At 41.0% G+C, this 17,733-nt stretch overlaps 2 protein-coding genes across 5 annotated transcripts in view; one reads left to right on the top strand and one right to left on the bottom strand.

Moving 5' to 3' along the window:
• Window positions 1–255: 255 nt before the first annotated feature.
• The window catches only part of LOC113171784 (SPRY domain-containing SOCS box protein 4-like), a 62,147-nt gene continuing 44,669 nt past the window's right edge, over window positions 256–17,733 (bottom strand). For all 3 annotated transcript variants that reach the window (XM_026374472.2, XM_026374471.2, XM_026374473.2), the window contains exon 3: window positions 256–2,597. In XM_026374472.2, the coding sequence (XP_026230257.1) occupies window positions 2,470–2,597 (128 nt within the window). In that variant the 3' untranslated portion in view covers window positions 256–2,469. The remainder of the gene's footprint in view (window positions 2,598–17,733) is intronic.
• zgc:136870 (uncharacterized protein LOC664693 homolog) lies at window positions 11,654–15,631 on the top strand. Of its 2 annotated transcripts, XM_026374470.1 has the most exons (3): window positions 11,654–12,349; window positions 12,814–12,866; window positions 13,205–15,631. In XM_026374470.1, the coding sequence occupies exons 2-3, from the start codon at window positions 12,836–12,838 to the stop codon at window positions 14,098–14,100; spliced, it is 927 nt and encodes a 308-aa protein (XP_026230255.1). In that variant the 5' UTR covers window positions 11,654–12,349; window positions 12,814–12,835; the 3' UTR covers window positions 14,101–15,631. The 2 variants fall into 2 exon arrangements, with proteins under 2 accessions (XP_026230255.1, XP_026230254.1); XM_026374469.1 differs by having other exon boundaries at window positions 11,654–12,866.

Genomic DNA, 17,733 nt, shown 5'->3' with positions numbered 1-17,733 from the left:
TTATGGCCCAATTTTCTTAAGCAAGGCCTCCTTCAATAGATTAAACGCTCCCTCAGACACAATTAAAGAGTGTCGGTCCCAGCTGAACTATCCGGCTCTTTCCGCATCATAGTGCAGCACTGGCTGTTTATTTATGCTAGATGTATTTTGAATGAGTTGACTATTTTAATAAGCATTCCTAAAAAATAATCACCCGTGTTGTGCTTGGACACTGAATGAGTCTGGAAAGGGTGAAGGGAAAGAAACGGACACACATTTTTCAAATTCACTTGGCTTTTATTCACATTTCACATCTGTCAACGTCTCAACTCCACTGTCCATACATTCTGCTACTTTTCTGATAAGGTCCTTTCCCCCACCATAACTGGACACAAGGAGCAAGACCTCAGCTGTCATCATCAATAATAATAATAATAATAATAATAATAATAATAATAATAATAATAATAAGCAGCATTAAAGAAAAAAGTTGTGATTTCTCTCTCTCCCTTCATCACAAGCATCTTTGTACTAGATTTACCTGAATGTAACCATCAATGATCGGAAAAAAACTAGTTTGTGTTAAATAAACATCGTCACCGTCATCCTCATTCTACCATCATCAGAATCAGACTCCACACTCACAATAATATTAATAATAATTATGTAGGATACAAACTCAGAAGTACAAAAAAGAAAGTGACTCAAGCTTTTTAGGAAAGAAAAACAAATGTGATTGGTCTACTGTGTGTGCGCTCACGTGTGTGTGTGTGAGTGTGCGTGTGTGTGTGTGTGGAGAATTGGTCATCTGAATCCTATTCTCAGCCAGAAACACACCTGCCATACTGCTGCAGCAGCAGCAAAGATCCTATGTCTCACTGCTCCTCTTGACAGATGCAGTGAGACAGTTGTGCGGAGAGCAGACAGATACTGTCTGGTACCAGTGAGCTACAGCAGGGTGCTACAAGCAGCAGCAGGTGAGGCTCCTCTTCCTGCCAACAGCACGTTAGCACTAGTTACACTGCGGTGCGCAGCGACCTACAGCTCCTACAGAAACTCCATGGCTTAGTATGAAACACTTTGGTTGTGACTGACATCATAATACATGATTTAGTGTCCTGCGAGGAACGATTCGCACATCTCTTCTAAAGGACATTTTGTTTGGTTGCCCCTTTTCAGACACGCAGCTCCTTGTGTAAAGTCATAATGAGCACAAGTCTTAAGTCAATATTGTTACATTAATGTACAAATAAAAATGTTTTCCCAGGTCTAATTGATTACACATCACATTTACAGTGTGATGTTTTAAAGACTAAAACACTGATTTCATGTCACCTTGTGTCATGGTGCAAAAGAGGTTTAAAACATATAGAACAGAAATGATCAGATCCTCCTAATATCATTGGTTTATTCAAGCTACAAGTATTAATTTCCTGTACATACAGTGTTTAAGCAAATGAGAGCAGAAGTAGTGTAACGTTTAGTGCTGTCTGCACATTACAATAGAAAAGACAGCAGACTTTAATAACGAATAAAAAAAGATGAAACTGATGATTTACTGGCTACTAACTCAGGCTGAAATGTAAAAAATGTATTTTTAAAACCTATCAGTGAAGCAGCCAGTCAGAGAAAACATAACAGTCTTTCCCATTGAAATCATTATTTCCTAACTCAACACTGCAACAGCTGCCAAATACTGTGCAAGCACTGAGAATAAGGCTTTAACAAACATTTATTTAACGGACGTCAGTGACAAAAAGCATATTTTAAGAGACAGACGAGGGTATGCTACATGTCTGAAAAGGGCTTAACTCTCAGGAAATGTGTGGAGGAGATAAGTTGTGTTTTATTTTAAATACACCCTGCAGCCATGTCTTGATCTACTCTGTATGCAGTGTGAGCTTTTGGTCGCATTCCCGAGTCAGTCAAAACAACACCGGTGCCAAAATCTGCAGCCTGTCACCTGTGCCAGTGGCGATCGTAAATACACACTAGGGTGATCCAACAGCAGTGATTTAGTCACTGACTGTAAGAAAGGCCTCCAGGGAAACTGTAGGATTAGTGTGCTTGTTCAGCGCAGTTTGAAGTCTCATCACTAGGTGGAGGTGGTTGTCTTACCACAGTCTCTTTCACCACTTGACCACACAGAGTCGTCACAGGATGGGCTTTTACTTTTCTGGATGAGTTGGATACTGATGGGACACCATCATCAATGATTTAGCTCAAATCCAAAATGAATGAAAAAGCAGCTTGAAATCCAAAAGAAAAAAGCTGGTGCAGTCCTTTTATTTGAAAGCTTGGACCTCCACTGTCAGTTCACCCACCAGCTTTACCTCTGAAGCCATTGTTAAGTTTTGCTTTGGACCCCTCAGGGTGAACATTCTTCCATCCTTCAACCCCTCCTTGCATCTTTTTATCAGTTTCTTTTGTCCATCTCTCTGCTGGTCTGGTTTGTGTCCTTGTCCTCCCAGTTGGCTCCACTGGTGTCAGTCACTGATATTGGAGGTAATTTTTGAGGGACTGAGGCAGAGGGAGGCTTTCAATCTCCTGAAGCCGCTCCCGACCCATCGCCAGACGGGCCGCCCGCCGACACAAGTCCATCAGAGGAAGAGGCTCGGCTGTGGAGAGGGACAGAAAGATTGGACAAAGTTAGAGCACAGCAGACGTCTGTGAGGAAGCCGGTGTGTTACTGTGATTTATCGAGGTGTGTTGTGAATTAATTTTCCTCTCTGTATTTATTCTTGCACCTCTGTCTTTTATACATGCATAATACAACTTTCCGTGTGTTATGCATAAACGGATGAGAGACACGAGGAGAGGGACATAGAGAGTGATGACACACACCTTTTAAATATTTAGACCCCATCCTCTCACACATGGCACAATGACACCTGTTTTAAATACGGTAGCTTAAACAGACACTTTGAGCACATTACAACCTGCTGAAAATCTCATTTTAAGAACAAACTGTTTTAATAATCATCAGCACAACAGTTTGGGGGATTTCATGTCGAGGCAGTGTCACTTTCTATTCCTTACAGTGAGATCCTGGTAAGCCTTTTCATTGGCCTTCATCCTCACACAACAGGAAACCGTGAACCACAGCGGGGGAGGGCCACTAAGGTGCTTTAGCAGAAAAGTGTCGTCTCTTGGTCTCTATACGAATGCCCCATTTAATGTTACGTCTAACTGCCAATCCTGTGGTTATTTCTACGTACAAAACTTAATATCTGCACTAACATTCACTTCAGTGAGCTGTTGAGAACTTTGATTGACTGGTTTTATGGGCTCGGTGCTTGTGGGCGCTCTGCTAGACTGCATCTCCAACACGACATGGGAGGATATGACTAAACCGTAAACGGAAAAACTGCCTCGAGGATCAACTGATCAGATTTGACTGATTGTCTGGATCTTCTGTGTCTGGTCCGAATTTGGAGTAAAGTCTGAACCAGTGTTGTACACAAACAAAGCCAGTAAACAAAAAGAACTAAACATGAACTCGGTCATTTTGATGCCAATTACCAACTTTGTCCTTCTCCCTCCGTTAAGCGGTAACAACTTGACCTCATGGCGTCCTGTACATGGAATTTATTGTATCATCAGTTTCAATTAATTGTACTGATCATGTCTGATTGGCCTAATTACACAGCACAGCAGGTTGGGAGGGGTGGAGTGAGAGGGTACATTATCAAAATTCATGATTCAACAAACGCTTCCACCTGAGGAATCACTCACAGTCAGGCACATGCAGCATGAACACATGGCTTACTGTACTGTACTGTACTGTACATGCAGCAGCCTTTGAACTCAGTGACTTCCCCGAATAACACAACGACACACAACCATGACGGGAGAAAATGCAGGGAAGTGAAGCAGAGCAGCCCCAACGTGAATCACTCAAATGGAAAGAAGAGGGAGAAACAGTGAAAAGTGAAAAACAGGGATGAAAAAGACCAAATAACGCAGAACAGATATGTGAATAGTGAAATAACACCTTAATGTCCATATCCTTAAAAAAGAAGCACACACACTACCATCACCTTTAGTAAACCTGGACGTCCTCGACCACCTGCTTCTCTAGCTGCACCACTGTGTGTGTGTGTGTGTGTGTGTGTGTGTGTGTCAAGGTTAACCCAGCTGGACAGAGGACAGCCCAGCTTCCACACAACACGTACAGAGGCCTCTTTCACTTTTTGCACATTTCAATTTATAATTTTAAGAGGAGGAAACATTGTGATCATCAATCTCACACCACAATAACAACAAGTCATATGAAATGTGACGTGAAGATCTGCAGTGTTTTTGGAAATGGTTACAAAGGTTTTGAGCAGACTGATTTTGGCAGCAGCAGCAGTTTGGAGTCTTCTCTGAGGCTTGAAGAGTCTCGTTCTCTACCTGGATTGTAGAGTCTATAAAATATAAGTAGCAATTCCTGAAGTTATGTCTTCTAATTGCTTGTTTCTGTACGACCAGCAGCCGACTGCATCCACATTATAATGACTTTAAGCGGCTCTGTACATAAGCTCAGCCTGGTCCATAGGAATAAACTAATTTCCCAGACTGCATCAGGGAAAGAAGGCGACTGAGTTTGGACGTTTAATGTTGGACTTTGAAGTAGTTACAGTGAGAAAGCTTGTAAACAACATAACAGGCTCTCATTAGCAGCTCTAAATTTAGAGCTAACAAGAATAAAGAGTTAGGCTACCGTAAGCTGGCTTTACCTGGCCGATGACCAGAGAGGTGCACAGTCTTCACCTCAACCAACGTTACTATGTTAATGTTATAAGAAGATAATAACACGCTAAATCTCCTCTGGACAGTGTGTATTTACTTTAAATCCTAAATGAATGTATTATCAAAACTAAAGTTAACATGTCATGATGGTACAACTGTAACATGTGCTCGTTTGTGCTATCTGGCAACACACCAGCACAACACATCATATGTTTTAACAAGCACACGGACGCATGTGCCTCATCTTCCTTCACACATATTTGGCTCATTAGCTGTGCTGCAGAGAAGACATGTCTGTTCTGTCGACTAGAGAAAAGCAGCGGTTTGAGTCAACTGAAACTACACAAGATTGGATCTGATGTCAATTTGAGGTTACTGTGGTTAAAACTCATTTTTGAATCTTTGTGTGTAAGCTGTGTGTGTGTGTGTGTGTGTGTGTGTGTGTGTGCTCGCATGTACCTCCGGAGGAGAGCAATTTGGTTCCAAATCCAATTAATTTGAGCACGCTCGCAGCCTCTTTAGTGCTCAGTTATGTGAAGACAATTTCAGCGGACAACACTGTGGTTGCTAAGAGGAGAGAGACACTGTCAACCCTGTCTGCGCCTCTGTCTTTCTTTTCTTTCTTCCCCGTCTGAATGCAAAATGCTTGGATGAGGTAGAATAACCAACGTTAAAAGTAGATTGAAATGGCAAAAGTTCACCGGTTGTACTGAAAAGTCTCCTCAGCCTTAATTAGACTACTTACTTTTACTGAAATAATAGGAAAAAGTCCATCAGCAGCCATTCTTACCTCGGTGTGAACCAAACATCTCTGCTCTGTCTGAGAGATAAATCCAGGAAACTTTCTACAGAGCTCATACAGTATCTATAATGTATTATTAATAAAGTACCTTCATTATCAATTCAAAGGACTGTCTAATGTATTATTATAGCTTCCACATATAAACCTTATGTCATAATGCATGTAACAGCCACAAAGAGCTGCTCCCCTCTGTTTGAGGGAGTAGGAAAATATTAATACACAGAAAATATGTTAATTGAAATTAAGTGGCCTTAGAAACTCGTGTTGGAAAAACGTTAACAATTTTAGTCCATGACGCATTTTCTATCATGTGTTATCCTATAAGCATCAACCTTAATGAGGAGACTGACTGTGGTTGATCAGCAGCAGGTAATATCTCTCCTAATATCTACCTATAGTTCACCACAAATACTGACGATCAGTGCAGAAGACCGACTCTTTTGGTAGTGATCTTTTCATTTGTTCAACATTTTAATAGTAATAATATGCTACACTTGGTCTGTGTGTAGATTATAGTGTCTTCAAATTGTAGCTGCTTGTTTTTCCATTGTAATAAATATCAGGTAAAAACTGTGCTTCTATTTGAGATGTTAAATGTCACAAAGACTGCGGTTTGTCAGAGTTGACTGGCTGCTAACACCGTCTCTGATAAGGTATGTTTATTCTTTATTGTTCTGAAGATGAATTAGTATTTGTTAGCCAAACTGTGAGATGAAGCCTCAAAGACCCCTGTGGGAAAACGGCCCCTTACAGTGGGAAAAAAAAAGAGAAAGAGGAAGATTATGAACAAGATTTGTTAAGTGCTTTCTTTCCTCTTTGTTTCTACTCCTCTGCTCTTCCAGGCACGTGTTGGCGGTCATGGGAATCAAACCTGAAACCTTTCAGCATCTTCAGAAACTCCACTGTGACTGATCCCTTTATACAAAAATGGTAGATTACACAGTACATTTTGTGGGCAGGTGTACTGATGAAGGCTACTCGGCAATATCTGACTGACACCATGTGTGAAGTAATCTCAGCTAGTGTAGAACTTCTTCCCTGATGAGACATTTTATGCGAATATGAATTGCGACCTGAGTCTGCTGCAATGGGAACAAGAAGTAATGGAGGCACACAATGTGACACGACGCCTGTAATGAGATGCAGTACTCAGCAGTGCAGAGGGATTTATTGTCTGTAGACAATGATAATGGGAGAGAGGGTGAAAAACGGCAACCGCAGCATGACTTTTATGATGGATATTAAAATTGACCTGAGAGGAGTGCCGGAAGCTAAATAAAGCCTGACGGAGGATCAGTGAGTCTGAAGGAAAACTTGAGGAGAAGGAGGAGAAATGCTTCAAGTCCTTAACTTTTTGCAATGTGAACTATAATTTGTGTTAAGTTGGAGTTGGTTAGTTTAGCTAGCAACATTGCAATTATATATTATGATACATTATCATGTGCTTTGTTGATGTTATGCTTACAATACTATTCAAAGTTTGGCAACAAGCTGCTGTACAGCTGTAACTGTTTTGGCCATAAATCTAAGACTCATAGATTATCATTAAGCAATTCTGCACACTGTAGTAGCAGAATTTGTAGATAATTGTTATATATAAGTTTCAGCTGCCTCCTTTGTATTATTTTTATAAAAATATAATGGGATTACTGTAATGTATCAAATTCAGCATGTTTAATTATAAAATATTGTAAAATAACCTCCGACATGTAAAGTGTTGTTCCCTGTTGCTTGGTTTTGGCAAACACTGCCCGTCCAAAAAAAAAAAAAAGAAAGTCACACTCCAATAGTTTGTTGGACCACCTTTAGCTTTGATTACAAGACACACTCACCGTGGCATCGTTTCAATAAGCTTCTGCAATCTCACAACTTTTATTCTCATCCAGAGTTGCATTCATTTTTCACCAAGATCTTCTATTGATGATGGGAGAGTCAGACCACTGCATAAAGTCTCCAACTCATCCCAAAGATTCTCAATAGGGCTCAGGTCTCGCCTCTGTGGTGACCAATCCATGTGTGAAAATGATGTCATTTTTTTCTGTCAGGTTTTAACACCTGCTCATCTCCACGCACTCAGCGTTTTGTTTAATGAGACATTATGAACAGGAGGGAGTGGATCTTTATCTTTCATTAGTCCAGCTGTGGTGATGCTAAAAGGCCAGTCTGTCAAAAATCATATTCATTCAATAAATTCACAGGTTTGTAGGTTATGTGACATGGTTCAAATGAGAACAGGGATTCAAATGAGCTGGTGCCAACTAAAATACTGCAGAACCCTCAAACAACCTGTCAAGTCAAGTTGTTTTCAGACGAACCTTAAAGAAAACACCGGGTTCCTGTGAAAATATCAAGCAGTATTAACCTGAAAAGGGAGGAGATAACAAAAACACACCTTACATGTAAACAGTGAGCTCAGGAAAACACGATCCTCTCCATTTTCTCCTCCTTTAGCTCTACCTCATCTGTAACAATACACCTCTCTCCTTGTTTTTCCTGCAACACTACTCCACCGGCAAAGCCTCTTTCTTCTCTGCCGCTCTTTCACACTCTACTTTTTTTTTTTTTTTTATCCTTTTCCCTCTTTATACTCTCCAAGGTCAGAGTGTTTGAGCTTTTCCTGGCACATTAGAAACCGCTGCTGCTGGGTGAAAGCTCTATTATCTCCAAAATGTCAACAAGAGACAGAAAAACAGGGCTGTGTGTTTAGCTTAATGACAATGCTGTTTTTTTGTTTTTGTTTTATCATTATCTGGTTAGTTTTGGAAGTGCTTCTAAGCCCAGGAGGTTGAAGAATTTGGAGGAGCATGTAATCCTTTAATCCTTTAATTAAAGTCAATATAATGTAAGAATGAACAAAACTGTAATTATCAGGCTTTCACAAAACAACAGTGTTAAAAGTTCGACTAGTATGTAACCTGATGTCTGCTTCTTTCTATGTGTATGTACATCGATACAATTTAATCAAAGGCTAAAATTACCCTCAGCTCAAAAACACGACTCATACATATTTCACACCAATGCTGAATCTTCTTCTCTCCTAACCTAATGTCACACTATTGACCCACTGCAGCCTTTTTTTTTTTTCCTGTTTACAGCAACAAACACTGACACGAAAGGAAATCCACAAACCTGTCTTTGCAAACGTGTTGTGTCAGGTAGGAAAACAGATGCAGAGCCCACACATATGCAAGGTCATGAATACAGGAAATCAAACAGACAAACACACAAACATCCACTTATCAAGGAAGATGAGAAAAAACTAAAATGGTGTGAAATAAACAAATATAAAATGCACACACACACTTCCTTGCTATGCATATTAAGAGGCTTTGAGTTTAGTCAAGGACAAAAAAACCCAGTAGAGTCACGTGGAAGGCCGGGTAACTAACTACTTGTTAGAAATGTGTCAACTACTGAAATCCTGCTCTAATTTCTTATCAGATACTTCCTAATTTCAAACTCACTCTTACTCATATTTTTAGGCAATATTGTTTCAGCCGCATTTTTGCAATTACCGGTTTGAAAAGTTAATCTTCATGGTTTAATAAAAGCATGTTCATGTTCTTCAAGTAGTGTTTGGTAATATTATAAAATACTAAGTTAAAAGCTGTCCGGCTGTACTGTCATAGGCTTAGTATGATCTTGGAGCAAATACAGTTCACACACAGATAAAAACAAACATGCACATGTGAAAAGAAGTGATTTACTTCTAGCGGTGCAACTATCAGGTGTCTGAGCCTAGACGTAGACACTACAGGTCACCACTAGCTTCTTTAGCATATGAACTACTAATAATATCCTTCCCCTAGCTTACAAGAGCAAAGGCACAAGAGTGACAACTAACAAAACAGCAACTTATTTAATCAGTGCAATGTTTTCTACAGATATCTTAATATTTACAGTTGAGCCAAGTTTACCTCTGATTGGGCAGTAGAAACCTACACATATATAAACATCTTTAACTTTTATCTTCCTCTGAATGTCCCCGGCAGTTCATGGAAATCCGCATTTGACATAAATAATAATGTACATTTTTCATAACAAAAGTTATCTAATTAAGCAGATAACCACTTTCTTTCTTCCAACAATACAACTTGTCATGCTCACTTGCGAATGAAAACTTTTAAGAAAATCTCCCGCAGAGGCTGATTATGATCTCATAACTGGAAAATGTTGGGAGCTCAGGGGGAAATATGTGCAAAAGCTTGAAATTTTAAACATTTCAAATGTTTGTACTTAAAATAAAATACACTACAGTACGTGGTATATCATAATTGCTGTCAAATCCCATTTAAAGATTATTTATTTTACTTCGCCTTCATTACTCCACCACATGGTGCACTGTGGAGTCAGAGGCTCAAGTCTGTTAATCTAAATCTAATCTCTGAATAACTGTATTAAGAAAAAAATAAATAGACAGAAATTAAACAACTGTATTCAAACCTCACTTAAATGGCCAAACAAAAACAGGGAGAAGCTGGAGATGTGTCTTTGCTCTGTCAGCGCAGCGTCCTCTCTTCCAGACACACATGACGCTGAACTGTGCTACCGTCCTTCACCGACACAGAAGAAAGTTGGCGTTATCCATAACTAATGAAGCTCCGGTGGTGTCCTGTATCCTCATCCCCAGCACGTTGTGTGACATCACAGGTTTTTAGCACGATCACACTTGTGCAGAACTAATGCAGTAAATGTTGCTACAATCCGTGGAGGATTTGTTAGAAAACCTTTTTGTACTAAAAAAGGATGCAGCCACAGGGTGGGAGGACTAATGGCTAGAAACATAGTTATACTAAGTCCATCCCACATGGATTTAGGAAGAGGAGGGTGTGAAAATCCTTGAAGACCTCACTGAGCAAATTCTATTTTGAGATATTTGGCTAAAACTAACTTTGTGCTTAAATTGTTTGTGCAGATCCTCTGGTATGAGTCATATCTTTCCAGCCACATTAGTGTCACACAAAAAGATGTGTACCGTGGGCAGAGCTGGCTACTAGAGAGGAGCTGGTGGTAATACAAGCCATGGCGGTGTTTCTTTTTAAAGCCCTGTTCTCTCTTTACCATCCTGCATTACTGTAAATCCACTGTTCACCATCTCCTCTGGGATGAGAGGCACAGTGATAAGAGAAACAGGAGGAGGAAAGATGTGAAGGACGGCTTGGAAAATAACGTGGGAGGGGAGGGAGGAACGAGGTCAAGAGACGAGAGGGAGTGTGGACACCAAGAGCAAGGAAGGTGATAAATAGGTATGGAGAGCAAGCGCAGTCGGCATGTCTGACCCTCAGATATCCTTGACAGTTGCAACTGCAGGGAGTAAACCTTCTTCATAAAAATGTCAATATTAGACTAAATCTGTTGGCATAATTTACTTAGCACACCTTCAATTAGCATTACTGCTTAGATGCAGTTTTGCAAACAGCATAAACCATCCCTGAATGTAATCTGCAGAGAAACTGCTGATGTTGATCCACTGTGACATTTCGTGCATGTATTTGGGAAGGGGGGGGGGGGGGGGGGTGACAGGATAAATAAGAAGAAGAAGACGAAAAAGAAGAAAGTAAACACGATAAGCTGCACCAGTCAATACTCTTCTATTAACGATGCAAGACATGACTGTGAAATACGGAGCGTGTTAGTAGTTACTCATTACACAAGGCCACCCACCTATATAGACAATTAGTAAAGCTTACTGTGAGTTTATGGTGTGTGCAAGAAAAAATAAAGAACAAGAGGCAAAAACAAAACAGGCAACAGTGTGCGACATGAGGCAGAATCAGATCAGAGAGGAGAGATGAAAGTAGAGAAATACAGAGAGGCAGGGTAGAAAAGTTAAAGGTGGAGAAGAGCAGCGATGTGGTGGAACATGGAGGATTATGTGAACGTGAGAGAACCGCACACGCATTAACATGTATACAAACATGAGCTCGCACATGTGCACACACACAAACAAACAAACAAACACACACACACACACACACACACCAGGTGGCCTGTGACAACCAACCTGGCAGAGACGGCCTCAGGGAAAAACCCAGATGATCCTTTACTGGCATTTGTTTGCTCACAGACACACACAGAGACAGACAGACACACACACACACACACACACACACACACACACACACACACACACACACACCGAAGCAGCAGAAAAAGAAGACGAGGACAAAAACAGGGCAAGAGGTATGAGGTTAGAGGGAAAGAGACAGAAAGGTGTAACTTTACACTGCAGTGTGATACTCCACCTCCCCGGTTTTAAATTAGAAATCAGCTGATTTACAGGAAGAGATAAAAGACCTTCTCTTTAGAGTAAAATACAGCTGTGAATTATGTGCGATTATCACTAACGTTCACTCGCACTTTCACCTGAAGTGCAGCCTGCAGCTGATTGCAGCATGTTTGTACCTGCTGTCTGGAAATCGCTCCACGTCTGAGTAATGTGGGAAATCACCAAGTGAAGTAAGCTGATGAGGCAGATGGATACAAAGATGTAAATCACAGCGTTTCATCACAAATGAATGTAGCCGAAACATTAAATAAGAGCGTCCGACGTGGACGGTTTAGTACTGAACCTGCGAAAACAGCTATTAAAGCTGTAAAACAATCACGGGGGAAGGTAAACAGGGAGCACGAGGCTCTGCGGCAGAGTGGACGAGCAGGAATTCAACATGAGGGGGAAATAAACACGCAATCAGCCGATGTTTGTTGGGACTACATCGCTTCATTTGTTTATTATGGTGACAGAGAAAATGTCACAAATCAGAGGAACTTTTCGTGACTTGTTTGAACAACCGAAAATGATTTCATTTCATTTTTTAGAAGTGATGTCAGAAGGTTTGTGTCTTTTGTTTTAAGCTAATTAGATTCTAGATATACTCTGTTGTGTTGTTTTTAACTTTTGATGCCAATCTTACTCCACTGCTCTGACACGTGAATTTCCCCTTCTGGGGATCAATAAAGCGTTATCTAATCTAATCTCATGATTATAGATGCAGTAAATAAACTCTTTGGAAGCACTCGCCAATGAGCAACGTTAGTTAAACAATCATAAAAGCTGACGAAAAGCTTAAATCCCTCTGTAAATCAGTAACAAGTAGAAATTCAGATGTAGCCTTCCTGAAAGAGGGAATGTTTTGATAAGGATTATAAAGAGTTTGATAGTTTTACGTTCCTCGTGAATGCAAAGTCAGCAATAAAAACTGGGAGGTGCTTCTAAGTGCTGATCAGCTAAACCATTTGACAATAAGTACAGAAGAAAGCGGCATCAGAGAGACATAACTCCACACTTTACCTTTTAGGTTTAAGATTAAGACGATCACAATGGGAAGCTGGAACGGACCTGGTAATGTTGGTGAGTGATTTTTATTTATGCATTTATTTTTAACCTGACATACGAATGTGTTGGAAGATTCCATGTAAAGGCTCCAGTCATTTATCATCTCATCTCTTTTAATACACACTAGGAGTTAATACACTGGCTGACTTGTTTAGTGCCCACTGATTCATCCCATTTTAATGAGAGTTGTTAGGACCAAAGGTTTTCAGCAGAAATTTTTGTTTAATTTATAGTAAATCCAAAAATATGATTCACAAGATGTTTGGATTACTAGTGGCTGAGTAAAAATTGCACTTGATCAGCTGCAGATTAAAACTTTCTTTCTGTGTCCCTTCATTTGTTTTTCTTTACAGCCTCCAAAGGACTTAAGATTTTGCTCGTCGGTCCCAAGCGGACAGGAAAGAGCTCTACGGGCAACACCCTGCTGGGTCGGGGACTGGTTTTTGACATCAGAGGAGGTGGGACGAGCACAGCAGCCAGCTCTGTCACCGCTGGACGTTACGTGACTGTCGTGGACGCACGGGGCTGGGGTTCGTCTGAGGAGTTTGTGCCTCAAGAGGAGAAACTTGAAGTGCTGGGAGCTTTGGATCTGTGTGGACCAGAAGGACCTCATGTTGTACTGCTAGTGATCCCTGTGCTGGACTTCACTGAGCAGGAGAGGAGAGCAATAGAGAGAAGGATGGAGCTCTTCACCTCCGCAGTCTGGAGACACACAATGGTGTTGTTCACTTTTGGAGACTGGCTGAGGGGACGTGGGCATAGCATACAGGAACATATCCAATCAGGAGGTCCTGCCCTGCACTGGCTAATGAACAAGTGCCGCTATCGACACCATGTATTTGATAATAAGCAAGAAAATAGAAAGCAGGAGAATGGAGGCAGGAAGAAAAGAGAGAGCACGTGGTGGAGAAAAGGTGACAAGAAGGCAGGAAAGGAGAATGGAGGACATGAGGCGGATGGGAGGAAGGAAGGAGAGCAGGAGCAGGTGAGAGACCTGCTGAGCAAAGTGGAAGACATGCTGCAGGAGAACGGTGGATGGCACTTTTCCCTTCACATGTACCAGAGGGTGGAGGAGGAATGGAACCACAGAGAGCAGCAGCTGAGAGCTCGACTGGAGGCAGAGAGAGAACTGTGGAAAGTGGGAAGAGTGAGGAGAAAACCAAAGCCAGAGGGGACGAAGACCAGCGCGAAGAAGAACAGGAAGTTTGCCTGGGGAGGGAGAAAGGCGAGTGTGTGGATAGGAAGATAAACAGAGATGAAGAGGAGAGGATGAAGGAAGAGCCTAAGACTGAGAAAACAGGACTGCCAGGTAGGTACAAGCTCCGACAACAGAGGAGAAAGGCAAGAAGAAAGGAGAGCAAAGATGGAGGGAGAAAAGGAGAGCAGAGAAGTGAAAAGTGGAATGACGGCTCCGTGCCAACCATGCCAAAGGTCAGCCTTCAGTCCAATCAGAAGGCTTGCATAATGGGACTGTGAACACAGTTGTGTGTTTTAATTACAACAGACTCTGTTAACCTGCTGTAAAGACTGTCCCAGGGCTTCTCTAACATCTGCAGCCACCAGTGACACATTTACATCACACTGCTACACACACTCTCTCTCCGCCACAGGCAATAAACCTGCAAACAACTGGAAACACTCTGAGCCTCAGAGGCTCGACTATTCAGGGCGTTATAGCTGCTTCCTGCTCCACAGACACCACTTCACAGTCTGAAAACGATGAGCGTTTTGCAGTTGCTAGTATGGAAACGTCGAGCTCTCGCTATGTCAGTCTTCATGCTATGCAATGTTAAGCTCATCAGATGATGGATAGATACTAATGAGGAAGCAGCAGCAATCTTCTCATCTAACTTAGAAAGACTGCAAATAAGTGGATTTTCATACAAACATTACATGCCAAGCTATTTATTCTAGCTCCTAATAGGCAACAATTCTACATCTCGAATGCAGATTAAATTAAATCCTTCTCTGCAAGGACTTGTGGTTTGATTGCTACCACTCGACTCTGTGGTGAATCTATTGTTGGTTTCCTGTTCAGCTTCCTTGCAGGTTTGTAATGAATTCTTTCAGAGCAGCGGTGCTCGATTTGGGCTGGTTTTGCTACTGAAATCATCAGGAATGTGACACATTGTTCCCAGGCCTCAGCTCTCTCCCCAGATATGCTTTGCTCCCAAACACTGGGAACATTTATGAATCATGAGACTATGCTGCATTCTCTCATACCCTGGTAATTAAAGTCTAATTTTCCTTCTTGGGGAAATGCAGAAGAATCAGTTATTAAAAGAAAAACTAACAGAATAAACAGCGATAAAGACAAATGGTTTCTAAGCACTAAAGTTGTCATTATTATTGTTACATATTTTTTTCAGTGTGTAAAAATGAGGTAATCAATGTTTTTTATGGCACAGCTGAAGGACGTCCAACACCCATTTCATTACATCTGAACAAATTGCCAGTTGGCTTCAGGGAATTGCTGTCTCTCCCTCGACTGACACAGACACTTAATCCTCATCTCTGGCTCACAGTCATGATGCCACGCACAGTTGCGTTGCAACCAACGGGGTCAGTCTTGGCGCAGAGTGTCAGGCAGGGACACAAAATCCCATTTGAAATGCAAATAAACAGTTTTAAAAAACACTCTGGTTCAGCTCTTTATAGCTGTACAGTAATAATAAGAATAATAAAAAATCTAACAGACTGCCCAAAAACAACCCAAACTTGTTCTTTCATTTGTGACATATGCCAGGGCATCAGCGTGAAGATAGTGTACAGACGTAATATTTCCCCCCCGCGACATCTTTAATTAGATATGGAAAGCTGCGACACTAATGTGGTTTGCGGAGCAACTGAAAGCTACAGTGCGTTTACAGGGTTTTATTAAGTCAGTGCCTCCTGGTTAGACAGTGTAAGTAATCAGTCATATTATTTGGGAGTGTGTTTGCTTGGGAATTAAAGTCTACATGCATATATCTGGGTGGCACATTTATGACTTGGATGTTAAAAAAAACAGGTTATTATTGAACTGAACCTTTCTATACCTTTGAATGGTTCATGCTAAACTAGTTTTCTCAGCTTATTTGAACATTTTAGTCTCTTTTTCAAGACCGTGTACTCACACATCTTAGAAAATCATGACTCAACTGGAATTTTATTGAGCTTCAAAGCACAGGATAGAGTATACTCTCATTATCAGATTCGTGAAACACTCACTGGCCACAAACCAGTTTATATATTACACAATATGTAAAACTGTCTCCTAGACTTATATAAGTGAATGGTCTGACTTATTGAAATCAGCAGGTTACGTAATATCTATGATCACTGTTGGTCCAGAGTCCATTCCTTTTATAAAACATTGGACAAGTGTACTCCGACAAGGTAAAGTGAAGTTATTAAACTGAGGAAATACGCATCTTACCCTGTATGAGCTTTCCATTCAAACACTGACCCAATAGTAGCAGTGCTCTCCAAAAAGCGGACGACATGGCGCTAAAGACTCATCCTGATTCTGAGGACACTTTGATCTGTCAGGCAATGCAACAGCTGCTTGGAGGAAGCTCTTCTCAAAGCTGCTGCTGTTGCTATGACACATCTGACTAGGCATTTGATGTGCGGCGTCTTCAGCTTAAAGCTGAAATATTTTTCACTTTCAACGCAGAGCAGTTTCTTAGTGTTTCTGCAACAGGACACACCTCAGCATGTTTTTTCCAATTGAAAGCACAAGATAAAGAGTCCAGTGCTCTCATGGTCCAGTAAAGCTGTAGCTCATTATATGTCACATTTCTCACTTTAGGTAACCTAGCAACATAGATTTACCCCAAAGTGTCTGTGAAACTGTACAATATCGACAGCCAATGGTCAATAAAAACCTTAAGTTTTGTATTTAGTTGCTAATCTTCAGCTCACAATAACACAAATGATATTAAGATAAACCTATTTTCACAGTTTCCCAGTGTTTTCAGCTAAAAATATCAGCATGATTGTTATTTGTACATTATATTATGTCATTCTAATCAATCTTATGTTGTTGGCGTACAAAAACTACATGATGAAAAACTACAATGAAATAATGTTAGTAGTCAGCAGACAGGGCAACAGTGTGGGGTTGGACTGGTCTGCAACAGCACCAGCCAACACAGCAAGCTACAGTAGCTGCCTCGGCAGAGAGCCCAGTGAGGGGATCAAGGGGCAACGTGAATTAGATTAAAGAGATGGAGATAAAGTGATGGATAACTAGAGGCAGAGTGACAGACATAGCAGAAGATGCACAGTGTGAAGGGGGGGGGCGGGGTTGGACAGCAGAGGATACAAAGGGACATAGTGGACAAACCAACGAAAGCCATAACTTCATAACTTCAAAAATGAAATGTGTGAGAAACCATGAGCAACACGAGAGAGGGAAACAGGACTCAAGGTGACAAAGACAAAGATGGTTTCTGTAGGAGATCACAATAGCACCAAAAGACAACAATAAAGGGACTGGAAGCAGACAGTAAAACAATTTCCTCGCAGAAATGATTCACAGTACTCATATTACCACCTTTTGCCCTGTGCACTATGCTATGATAGGAAAGAGAAACACTTGTGGTAAATAAAAACTGTGTGCCAAAGTTGGAAACACACAAGCAGCACCTATAAAAATCATAATAAACTGGACAAATTGACTTGTATGGGAAGTACATTTAGTTTACTTCTAAAGGCATGTTTGACTTCCCACTTTATGTCTTGATGCAGTAATGTCACAATGTTAGAAAGTTTTCGCCTTAAACACAATTATTCACACTTCACATATTGTGAAAGATGTGAAAATTGGGTCAACTCTGGGTCATGTCCTGCCCTGAAATCATTACATCTCTTGCCTAATTTTGTTTTGAAAGGGAGT

This window comes from Anabas testudineus, chromosome 17 (genome assembly GCF_900324465.2).
Source record: "Anabas testudineus chromosome 17, fAnaTes1.2, whole genome shotgun sequence".
In the NCBI taxonomy this organism is placed as follows: Eukaryota; Metazoa; Chordata; class Actinopteri; order Anabantiformes; family Anabantidae; genus Anabas; species Anabas testudineus.
Note: the sequence above shows the minus strand (reverse complement) of the source record. Positions and strands in the feature narration are given on the sequence as shown.

Bases quoted from the DNA above. Each gene is read 5' to 3' on its own strand.
- zgc:136870 (XM_026374470.1), top strand. From the start codon at position 12,836: ATGGGAAGCTGGAACGGACCTGGTAATGTTG. The intron at 12,867-13,204 runs GTGAGTGATTTT...TTTTCTTTACAG, and splicing joins GAACGGACCTGGTAATGTTG to CCTCCAAAGGACTTAAGATT.